At 41.2% G+C, this 11244-nt stretch overlaps 1 protein-coding gene across 1 annotated transcript in view; it reads left to right on the forward strand.

Annotated features, from left to right (window-relative positions):
- The window catches only part of LOC139579716 (putative uncharacterized protein DDB_G0282499), a 45706-nt gene extending 35838 nt beyond the window's left edge, over positions 1–9868 (forward strand). The window contains exons 2-11 of the mRNA XM_071408545.1: positions 293–2174; positions 2387–2451; positions 2645–2799; positions 3215–3699; positions 3890–3954; positions 4114–4268; positions 6825–7144; positions 8177–8235; positions 8329–8462; positions 8592–9868. Of these exons, the coding sequence (XP_071264646.1) occupies positions 293–2174; positions 2387–2451; positions 2645–2799; positions 3215–3699; positions 3890–3954; positions 4114–4268; positions 6825–7144; positions 8177–8235; positions 8329–8462; positions 8592–8695 (3424 nt within the window). The 3' untranslated portion in view covers positions 8696–9868. The remainder of the gene's footprint in view (positions 1–292; positions 2175–2386; positions 2452–2644; positions 2800–3214; positions 3700–3889; positions 3955–4113; positions 4269–6824; positions 7145–8176; positions 8236–8328; positions 8463–8591) is intronic.
- The last annotated feature ends 1376 nt before the right edge of the window (positions 9869–11244 follow it).

Consider the following 11244-nt stretch of genomic DNA (forward strand, 5'->3'; position numbering starts at 1 on the left):
ACAACAACCACAGCTACTTCCACAACAACCACAGCTTCTCCCACAACAACCACAGCTGCTCCCACAACAACCACAGCTGCTCCCACAACAACCACAGCTGCTCCCACAACAACCACCACTGCTCCCACAACACCCACAGCTGCTCCCACAACAACAACAGCTGTCCCCACAACAACAGCTGCACCCACAACAACCACAGTTGCTCCCACAACAACCACAGCTGCTCCCACAACAACCACCGCTGCTCCCACAACAACGACAGCTGCTCCCACAACAACCACAGTTGATCCAGCAACAACCATAGCTGCTACCACAACAACGGCAGCTACTTCCACAACAACCACAGATGCTACCACAACTACCACACCTGCTCCCACAACAACCACAGCTGCTCCAACAACAACGACAGCAACTTCCACAACAACCACAGCTGCTCCCACAACAACCACAGCTGCTCCCACAACAACGACAGCTGCTCCAACAACAACCACAGTTGCTCCCACAACAACCACAGCTGCTCCCACAACAACCACAGCTGCTCCCACACCAACCACTGCTGCTCCCACAACAACCACAGCTGCTCCCACAACAACCACAGCTGCTCCCACAACATACACAGCTGCACCCACAACAACCACAGCTGCTCCCACAACAACCACAGTTGCTCCAACAACAACCACAGCTGCTCCAACAACAACCACAGCTACTTCCACAACAACCACAGCTGTTCCCACAACAACCACAGCTGCTCCCACAACAACCACAGCTGCTCCCACAACAACCACAGCTGCTCCCACAACAACCACCACTGCTCTAACAACAACCACAGTTGCTCCAACAACAACCACAGTTGCTCCATCAACAACGACAGCTACTTCCACAACAACCACAGCTGCTCCCACAACAACCACAGCTGCTCCTACAACAACCACAGCTGCTCCCACAACAATCACCAATGCTCTAACAACAACCACAGCTGCTCCAACAACAACGCCAGCTACTTCCACAACAACAACAGCTGTCCCCACAACAACAACAGCTACACCCACAACAACCACAGTTGCTCCCACAACAACCACAGCTGCTCCCACAACAACGACAGCTACTTCCACAACAACAACAGCTGTCCCCACAACAACAACAGCTGCACCCACAACAACCACAGTTGCTCCAACAACAACGACAGCTACTTCCACAACAACCACAGCTGCTCCCACAACAACCACAGCTGCTCCCACAACAACCACAGCTGCTCCCACAACAACCACCACTGCTCCCACAACAACCACAGCTGCTCCCACAACAACCACCACTGCTCTAACAACAACCACAGCTGCTCCCACAACAACCACAGCTGCTCTAACAACAACCACAGCTGCTTCCTCAACAACCACATCTTCTCTCACAACCACCACAGCTTCTCCAACAACAACCACACTTTCTCCCACAACAACCACATCTGTTCTAACAACAGTCACAGCTTCTCCCACAACCAACACAGCTGTTCAACAAACAACCACAACTGCTCCCACACCAACCACAGCTGCTCACACAACAACCACAGCTGCTCCCACAACAACCACAGCTGCTCCCACAACAACCACCACTGCTCCCACAACAACCACAGCTGCTCCCACAACAACCACCACTGCTCTAACAACAACCACAGCTGCTCTAACAACAACCACAGCTGCTCTAACAACAACCACAGCTGCTTCTTCAACAACCACATCTTCTCTCACAACCACCACAGCTTCTCCAACAACAACCACACTTTCTCCCACAACAACCACATCTGTTCTAACAACAGTCACAGCTTCTCCCACAACCCCAACACAGCTGTTCAACAAACAACCACAACTGCTCCCACACCAACCACAGCTGCTCACACAACAACCACAGCAGTTCCAAAGACAACTACAATTGGGGCTACAACAACCACAGCTACTCCAACAACAACCATAGCTGCTCCCACAACAACCACAGCTACTCCAATAATAACCACAGCTGCTCTTATCACAGTTACAACTGGTTCTTCAACCACTACCACAACACCTGCCCTTCCACCACCAAGGGTTAGGATGGACTTCAAATTGAATCAAAACTTCAAAGAAGATTTGAAAAATGTTTCTTCACCAGCATTCAAAGAATTAGCAAGTACTGTGGCTACAGCGGTAAATACTGTTTTACTTTCCCGTCTTTTAATACTGTTCATCTTCAGTTGTACAGTTGTCAGGTTCTTGTTACTGAGAGGTTAAACGGGCATTTCATCCCCCAAATAGGTTTTCATATTTGTCATTATGTCGGACACATTCCCTCTAATTGTTTATGTCAATGTTTCAGATCTCAAGATAAATTGCTAAAATTGCTTATATTACTTTTACAGCTGGACACAGTTTATCGAAACAAATATGGATCCAGTTTTAATCACACAGAGGTTCTAGGTTTCAGGTACGTAGTTATTCTTGAGTTTTTATTTTTATTTTGGGCCATTATTGGAATTAATTTAAAGATAATTGTATTCATCAATTATTTTAAAGGGAACTCACTATTTTGTGTAAGTGTTCATAATTGTCATAGCATTTAAATATGATTCTGCTTTACTGATATCAAATTAATTGTTTTTCATTTTGTTGTTTTCCAGGAAAGGTTCGATTGAGGTAAACGCTGTCCTGATATTTAACAATGCCAGCTCAGTCCCTGAGTCCAGTGCAGTGGTTGCAACCTTGATAGAGAATGTCTCAAGCAACAGCTCTAATTTCTCTCTCCCAGTGAACACAACTTCTATCGTGGCAACAAGTACGACACCTTAATATTGTACATTCTAAATTACTTAGTATTTCCCTACACTCTCTCTACCTCATGTGTTTTAAAGACCAAGTATTCATACAGCTGCACTTCTTTATATGTCTGCATTTTACTGTCCTAAGTTTGAGTATATTCAATTAATTATCTTAATCTGGTCTCTATATTACTTAACTGTTTAACATTCTAAGAATATTATAACAACTGAAACAAATTCCTAGAAATGATTATTGATTGGACATTAAGTAATCTATTCTATCTTGTCATGTCACAACACAATTCTGATAGTTAACAGTGATCAGATGTTGTCGAAGCTGTGTGCAATGCTTAATGTTAATTTTTTCTTTAAGATCAATACATCTTTTTGTTATACACACATAATGATATCTGATGATTTGCTGTCTTGCAGGAGTTGTTTCAACCTCAGCTCCAACTACTACTTCTACTCCAGTTCCTCCAATATCAACACCATATACGGTCATGAACGCAACTTCGGCCCCCTCAAACAGGTCAACTACAACCATGGTTGTCAATGCAACATCGGATCATGTAACACAAAGCAATACAACTGCAACCCCATCATTGTCAACTTCCCCAGTAGTCAATGCAACAGCTCATCCAACTACCCCAGTAGTCAGCGCAACAGTTCCTCCAACTACTGCAGTAGTAAATACATCTTTATCTCCAACTGCCCGATTACCAACTAAGCCGGTAGCAACTGCCCCAGTACCAACTATCCAAGTACCAACTACAATGGCATCCCCTGCAACAGAGGCGCCACTGACCAGCCCAAAACTGTCACTCCGGTTCAGCCTGACATCTACCTTCAATAGCTCTCTGAGCAACAGCAGTTCAACAGAGTTCCTGGCATTGGCAAATCATGTGACTACACAGGTAACTTTAATTCAATTTAATACAGTGTCGTTAGTTGTTTGAAAGGCGTTTCACAAAATCATAATCATGATCATGATCATCGTCATGGTCATCTTCGTCAAAATTCATCATATGGCATCTTGATACCAGCCTTACATTGTTGAATTGTTATTATAATATCACTTATTATTCTGTAAACACTTTTTTTCAGCTGGATAATTTGTTCAAGGCTCAATTTGGAGCCAGATTCAATCGAACTGTTGTCAATAGTTTCCGGTGGGTACATAATTATCATCTGAATGACTTTGAAACAGTGTGGATGATGGAGAAAAATAACATTTCTACGAGTATTGTTATTTAGTATGCCTTGGGAGTGGGTTGTTACTGAAGCAACGCTTGCAAAATATCTTAACCTTTTTCTCATATTATTTTCAGGTCAGGGTCAATTGTGGTGGAGTCTACGTTGATATTCAACAACATCAGCTCAGTGCCTGACAATAGTCTGGTAGCACAAACTTTACAAACTGCCATTACTTCCAACACGTCTGGCCTGACCTTACCTATCAATTCATCCTCCATTGTGGTCACACGTAAGACAACTCACCAACACATCACTTTACTTATTCTCACACACTCAAAACACTAGATGGTGCAGAAAAGAGAGGGCTGCCTCGTTTCTAGTTCTTAGGAAACTTTGCAGTGTTTCGTTTTTTAATGTATTTTTTCTTACATTGTTAGCCTAGAAAATGTTATGTGTTATTTATTACAGCTGTGAAGCACTATTAGATATCAGAGCTATGGTAACTCACCAGCACTACCAGCATTACGACCAGCATTACGAGTATATTATTTGCTCATGTTCAGTCCCTGGATAACAACGTTGACGAGATCAGGGCAAGGGTTTCTTTCCAGAGAGACATCAGGGATTGTAACATACTCTGTTTCACGGAGTTGGTCCAGCCATCTGCATTATCAGTTCATTGCACCTACAGTAATAAACATCTCTCCGGGAAGAAGAAGGACGGGGATGTATGTTTCATGATTAACAACAAATGATGTAATTGTGATAACATATAGGAACTCAAGTCCTTTTGTTCACCCGACCTAGAATACCTCACAATCAAATGTATATCCCCCCTCAAGCCGATACCACGACGGCCCTCAAGGGACTTCACTGGACTTTATGCAAACTGGAAACAATATTTCCTGAAGCTGCATTTATTTTAGCTGGAGATTTGAACAAAGCAAATTTGAGAATAAGGCTGCTTAAATTCTATCAGCATATTAACTGTAGTACTCATGCTGCTAAAACACTAGACCACTGTTACTCCAGCTTCCGGGATGCATACAAGGCCCTCCCCCGCCCTCCTTTCGGCAAATCTGACCACAACTCCATTTTGCTGCTCCCTTCCTATAGGCAGAAACTCAAACTGTTAGTACCCATGCTGAGGACTATTCAATGCTGGTCTGACCAATCGGAATCCACGCTTCAAGACTGTTTTGATCACGCGGACTGGGATATGTTCCCGGGTAGCTTCCGAGAATAATATGGACGAATTCACTGAAACGGTAACTGAGTTTATCAGGAAGTGTATAGGAACGTTGTACCCACTGTGACTATTAAAACCTACCCTAACCAGAGACCGTGGATAGATGGCAGCATTCGCTCAAAACAGAAAACACGAACCACCGCATTTAAACAAGGCAAGGTGACTGGGAATATGGAAGAATACAAATAGAGTAGTCATTCCCTCCACAAGGCAATCAAACAGGCAAAACGTCAGTATAGAGACAAAGTGGAATCGCAATTCAACTGCTCAGACACAAGACGTATGTGGCAGGGTCTACAGACAATCATGGACTACAAAAGGAAAACCAGCCATGTCGCGGACACCGACGTCTTGCTTATTGGTTACTAACACATTGCAATGAAGGGTCCCTAGTGGACTAAACCGACATGACGGCTTGGTAGACAATGGAAAGGGGTGGGGACAGATAAAAAGTGGAAAAGTCATAATGAGACACACTAAACACAGTTGATAACTAGGCTCATTAAAATGATAATACTTTTCACATGAACAGCCGCTCATTTGAAAAAGAATTGCAATATATATATTCACGCCTATATGTCTTGTTGTCTCTTTGTTGAAATCTTCGGTCTGTCTGCTGGAGAGTCGGTCGACAGAAATTCTCTGGCTGTGTCCACCAGAGATCAAAGTCTTTCATAGTTGTAGCTCTGTTATAATGGATATGTCAGACATACCAATGGTTGTTCGATAGGGAAATGTTCTCCAGAATGAATCTTTCAGAGTACCATTCGGTCGTTTGATTGTGAAATGTTCTCCTCTCGTCTTCGCTCGAGTTTCCTAGTCTATTTCACATATACAGCTGCAGACTGTGAATGTGTAGTCTTTAGTTTTGTAGTTTTGTAGATTTCCTAACCATTCATGACGTCTGGTTCAACACCGTCTGCCTGCTTGTTCTATAGAGTAGTTGCCATTTCAACGTGGGGACTCCCGTCCCTACGTTTTCTTGACTAATTGTATATTTTGTCACGAGTGGGTTTTATGCACTCGGGGGAAAAGGGTTCCCTCCTTTTGTTGTAATGTCTGTGCTTATGTGGGCGTGGCCACTGACTTGGTTAAGACTTCATATGAAAAACAATTCTCTAATTTAGAAGGCTAACATCACATTACATCTTCTAACAAATAGTTTCATATTTAATCATATCAGTTACCCAAAATGTGGGTGTGAAACTGACAACTGGGAAATATATACATTGAAAGAAACAGTTATGTTGTTATTCTGTCCTTCATGAGATCCCAAAACACAGCTGATCTGACACATCATCTCATATGTTTATAAAGGTATTCTATAATATTCTACTGTATCTTAGTCTATGCCACTCTGACATTGCTCACCCATATATTTATATATTCTTAATTCCATTCGTTACTTAGATTTGTGTGTTTTCGGGAATATGTTGTGAAATTGTTAGATATTACTTGTTAGATATTGCAGAAGCACAAGCATTTCTCTACGCACGCAGTAACATCTGCTAAACACGTGTATGTGACCAATAAAATTGTATTTGATTTGATTTATTGCAATATGTAAACATTGCATTGAATGTTGCAATTTTGCAGGTGCTACTACAATGACTAATGCAACCACCTCCGCTGCAACAACTGCTGCTCCAACTGCAGCTGTGACCACCACCACTCTGGCAGATGTCACCACGACTCCTCCAGCAGTGGCCAAAACCACCACCACCGCTGTTCCGGCAGCAGCCACCACCACCGCTGTTCCGGCAGCAGCCACCACCACTGTTGCACCAACTGGCCCTCCATCTTCTAGTGAAGGAACCCTGCTTCTTCGGTTCAGTCTCAATCAAATGTTCACCTTGGATCTTGCCAACCCGTCCTCTTCAGCATTCAAGACTCTGGCTGGCAAAGTGGTCTTGGAGGTAAGTATCCAGATCCCTTTTCATCAATACACACCACACCAAAGAGACTGGATATGAGTGGGCATCCTATTGTTAGATAGAACCCGAAGATTATTCAGTACGAAGATGTCGTACTCTGGGACCTCCCCATTGAGAACAATGTCCAGACTTTTTTTACGGTCTTCTTAGTGGAAATGAACCCTTGTACCTGCCTATCAGCTACAATGTGCACAACATGGGAAACATTTACAGTTTTACATGTCATTAAGATATACAACTTTTAAATGCAGAAATACAGCCAGTGTGATGCATTTTGCATCAAATGAAGCAAACACAGCATCTTATGATGGAAAATGGATCATACCTGCTGTGTTTCTGTATTTTGAAGGTTAAATATCTTGAAAATGTAATTGCTGACATGCAAACATTTTTGGGATTATATCAACAATGGATTAACGAAACAAATACCAAAAGACAGTTTTTGAGTGGTGTTTTCCTAACTTTGAAATTTGACGTTGTTTAGCATGTCAGCATTCATGTATAGCATGACGCATTTTCCATTAATGGTTAAGGTTTTGGATAGGGTTAAAACAGTAAGTTTAGGCATTCATTCCGAAAGGTTAAGTTAACGGTTAATGTTTGGGATAGAGTTGAAACAAAAACATAAAAAACTAGTGTCTACAACTGATATTGAACATGCGACCTTTGAATCCGTTGTTATGGGATCATGGGATTTCCCGATGTCTTTACGACATGGACAGGCATCCAATTTCAAGGTCAATCGTGAGCAATCTGTCTGGGCTTTGTTCTATGACATCAAAGCGTTATTCATTATAATCCTCAACATCTCATATTTCAGAACACATCAAGTCCTCTTGATTTACACCATTCCCCTCTCTCAGACAAAAAAAAGCAAAAGCATCCCAATTAGCAGGAGGGTCTGGGGCACCTTCTTGTAACGCTTGGTGATTTGACTCCGAGTTCTGGCCCTGTTTAAGTTTTTATGCAAATTATGTTAAGCTTTGGTAATCATATTTTAATATTTCAATGCAGGTGAACAGGATTTTTTCTGTAACCCCAAGCTTCCTTCGTTCCATTGTCAACTCATTCAAGTAAGTATGAATTCTCATTACCGACTGACTTAAACACTTTGATGATGACAGTGATGATAGTGATTTCTGTGGGTTGTCCATTTTCTTTCCTAGGAATGGATCTGTAGTTACCAACATGACTCTCGTGTTCAAAAACAAATTTTCGGTTCCAAGCGCATGCAGCGCACAGGCAACTTTCACCATCAGTAACACCTCCCTGAACATCCTACCGGGCAGCGTCAATGTTGGTATGTATTAATCGTCACCATACAACTACACATCTGTAAGAGCAAAGTCAACATTTGAACAGAAACATGAAAAGACAATCCACTTTCATCATTCACTGAACCATATCTCTATTTTTCCTACTTTTTCAGAGTCATCAGTCAATTCAGGAAGTGCTCCCCGACCCACTGCCTTCTGTCTGGCTTTCCTGCCTCTCACATTGGCACTGCTAATGTTACAGTTGCTGGCTAACTAATAGCCTGTGTCATAGCTCCTGTGGCATTGGTTTGACCAATGAATAGTTTTCCAGCTCTCATAGATTAAGGACCTGCTTTAGTTGAAGAATGCACAATGGATTGTGCCTGTGTTAATTGGCAAAATAGATATGTATTTCATGTACATTCCCCCAAGTCCATACACAAACAAAAACACACCTAATTGTACTTTTTGATGTCAAGTATGATATTTGTGACATTCCTTAAGAATTCATATAGTTTTTTTCTGCTTATGAATATTAAATGCATATACCTTTTCTTTCAAGTAACTGTATTTATACTGAACCATATAGGCTCTCAAAGACATTACTTATTTATTTGCATCTTGCACACAGCAGCTTGCACATGTTTTATCTGTTAGATTAATATGGAAAATAACTGAAAGATTAGAAAACCTTTCCTACATCATGTGACATCCAAATCATATTGTATACTTTTTTTGTGTGTTATTTGATCATAGTTGCATTTTTAATTATTAACTGATTGTAACTACTTTATATCTGTATTTAAATTCACCAAGACCAAATACCTTTATGATATTTACTTTTAGTTATTTTGGGCATAACACTGAAGTGTGTCAAAGGGGCTGAGGAACTATTGCTGACCACTGCACTGTTTTAAAAACATTGTAACGTCTTATCTTGTTAATATTCAATCCAATATGTAAAACTCGTAGAAGTACATTTTCTTCATTACTGTTTTAATATAATTATATTTTGGGTCATGTAATTGGGTTGAAAAATGTATTAATAATGCATTTACAGTATGAGTTACCATGTGAGTAACAATTTACAAACCTGCACCCCAAATTATGTTGATAAACAGTAATCGTATATGTATACTTAACAAAAATATAAACACAACATGTAAAGTGTTAGTCCCATGTTTCATGAGCTGATATTTTAAGATCCCAGAAATGTGCCATAAGCAAAAAAAGCTTATTTTTCTCAAATGTTGTGCAAAAATTTGTTAGTGAGAATTTCTCCTTTGCCAAGATAATCCACCCCCCATAATAGATGTGGCATATGAACACTTTACATGTTGCATTTATACGTTTGTTCAGTATACCTATCCATCTATCTATTTATCTTTCTATCTATCATTAAATACACTTTTTGAATGAAACAATTAATAAATAAAAATTCTTTGAGAAAGTAGTGTTCCAATTTATAAACGCAGCAGAAAATGGTGACTTGCACTCAACATTAAAAAATACCAGCTCATATTCTGAGCGATACCATCCATATGAATAATACCAAGTTAGTTAAAAAAATGTGTGAGGTGTTTTTGCAATATGGTCATTCAAATTATACAATACGTAATGCAACATATGGAGTACAAAACTATATGGGGATATCAACAACAGCAGGGGAAAGTGTGTAGATAGATCCATTTGTCCAAGATGGGAAAATGCAAAGGAAGAAATGAGAAGCACATAGCATCATACACCGCTCACACACTGCATGAGCACTATACAGCTTCTGAGCACTAAAGATATAGATCTCTCTTATTCAAAACCAAAAACTCTATATATATACAGTGGGGAGAACAAGTATTTGATACACTGCCGATTTTGCAGGTTTTCCTACTTACAAAGCATGTAGAGGTCTGTCATTTTTATCATAGGTACACTTCAACTGTGAGAGACGGAATCTAAAACAAAAATCCAGAAAATCACATTGTATGATTTTTAAGTAATTAATTTGCATTTTATTGCATGACATAAGTATTTGATCACCTACCAACCAGTAAGAATTCCGGCTCTCACAGACCTGTTAGTTTTTCTTTAAGAAGCCCTCCTGTTCTCCACTCATTACCTGTATTAACTGCACCTGTTTGAACTCGTTACCTGTATAAAAGACACCTGTCCACACACTCAATCAAACAGACTCCAACCTCTCCACAATGGCCAAGACCAGAGAGCTGTGTAAGGACATCAGGGATAAATTGTAGACCTGTACAAGGCTGGGATGGGCTACAGGACAATAGCCAAGCAGCTTGGTGAGAAGGCAACAACTGTTGGCACAATTATTAGAAAATGGAAGAAGTTCAAGATGACGGTCAATCACCCTCGGTCTGGGGCTCCATGCAAGATCTCACCTCGTGGGGCATCAATGATCATGAGGAATGTGAGGGATCAGCCCAGAACTACACGGCAGGACCTGGTCAATGACCTGAAGAGAGCTGGGACCACAGTCTCAAAGAAAACCATTAGTAACACACTACGCCGTCATGGATTAAAATCCTGCAGCGCACGCAAGGTCCCCCTGCTCAAGCCAGCGCATGTCCAGGCCCGTCTGAAGTTTGCCAATGACCATCTGGATGATCCAGAGGAGGAATGGGAGAAGGTCATGTGGTCTGATGAGACAAAAATAGAGCTTTTTGCTCTAAACTCCACTCGCCGTGTTTGGAGGAATAGAAGGATGAGTACAACCCCAAGAACACCATCCCAACCGTGAAGCATGGAGGTGGAAACATCATTCTTTGGGGATGCTTTTCTGCAAAGGGGACAGGACGACTGCACCGTATT

Source organism: Salvelinus alpinus, chromosome 6 (genome assembly GCF_045679555.1).
Source record: "Salvelinus alpinus chromosome 6, SLU_Salpinus.1, whole genome shotgun sequence".
NCBI classification, from domain to species: domain Eukaryota; kingdom Metazoa; phylum Chordata; class Actinopteri; order Salmoniformes; family Salmonidae; genus Salvelinus; species Salvelinus alpinus.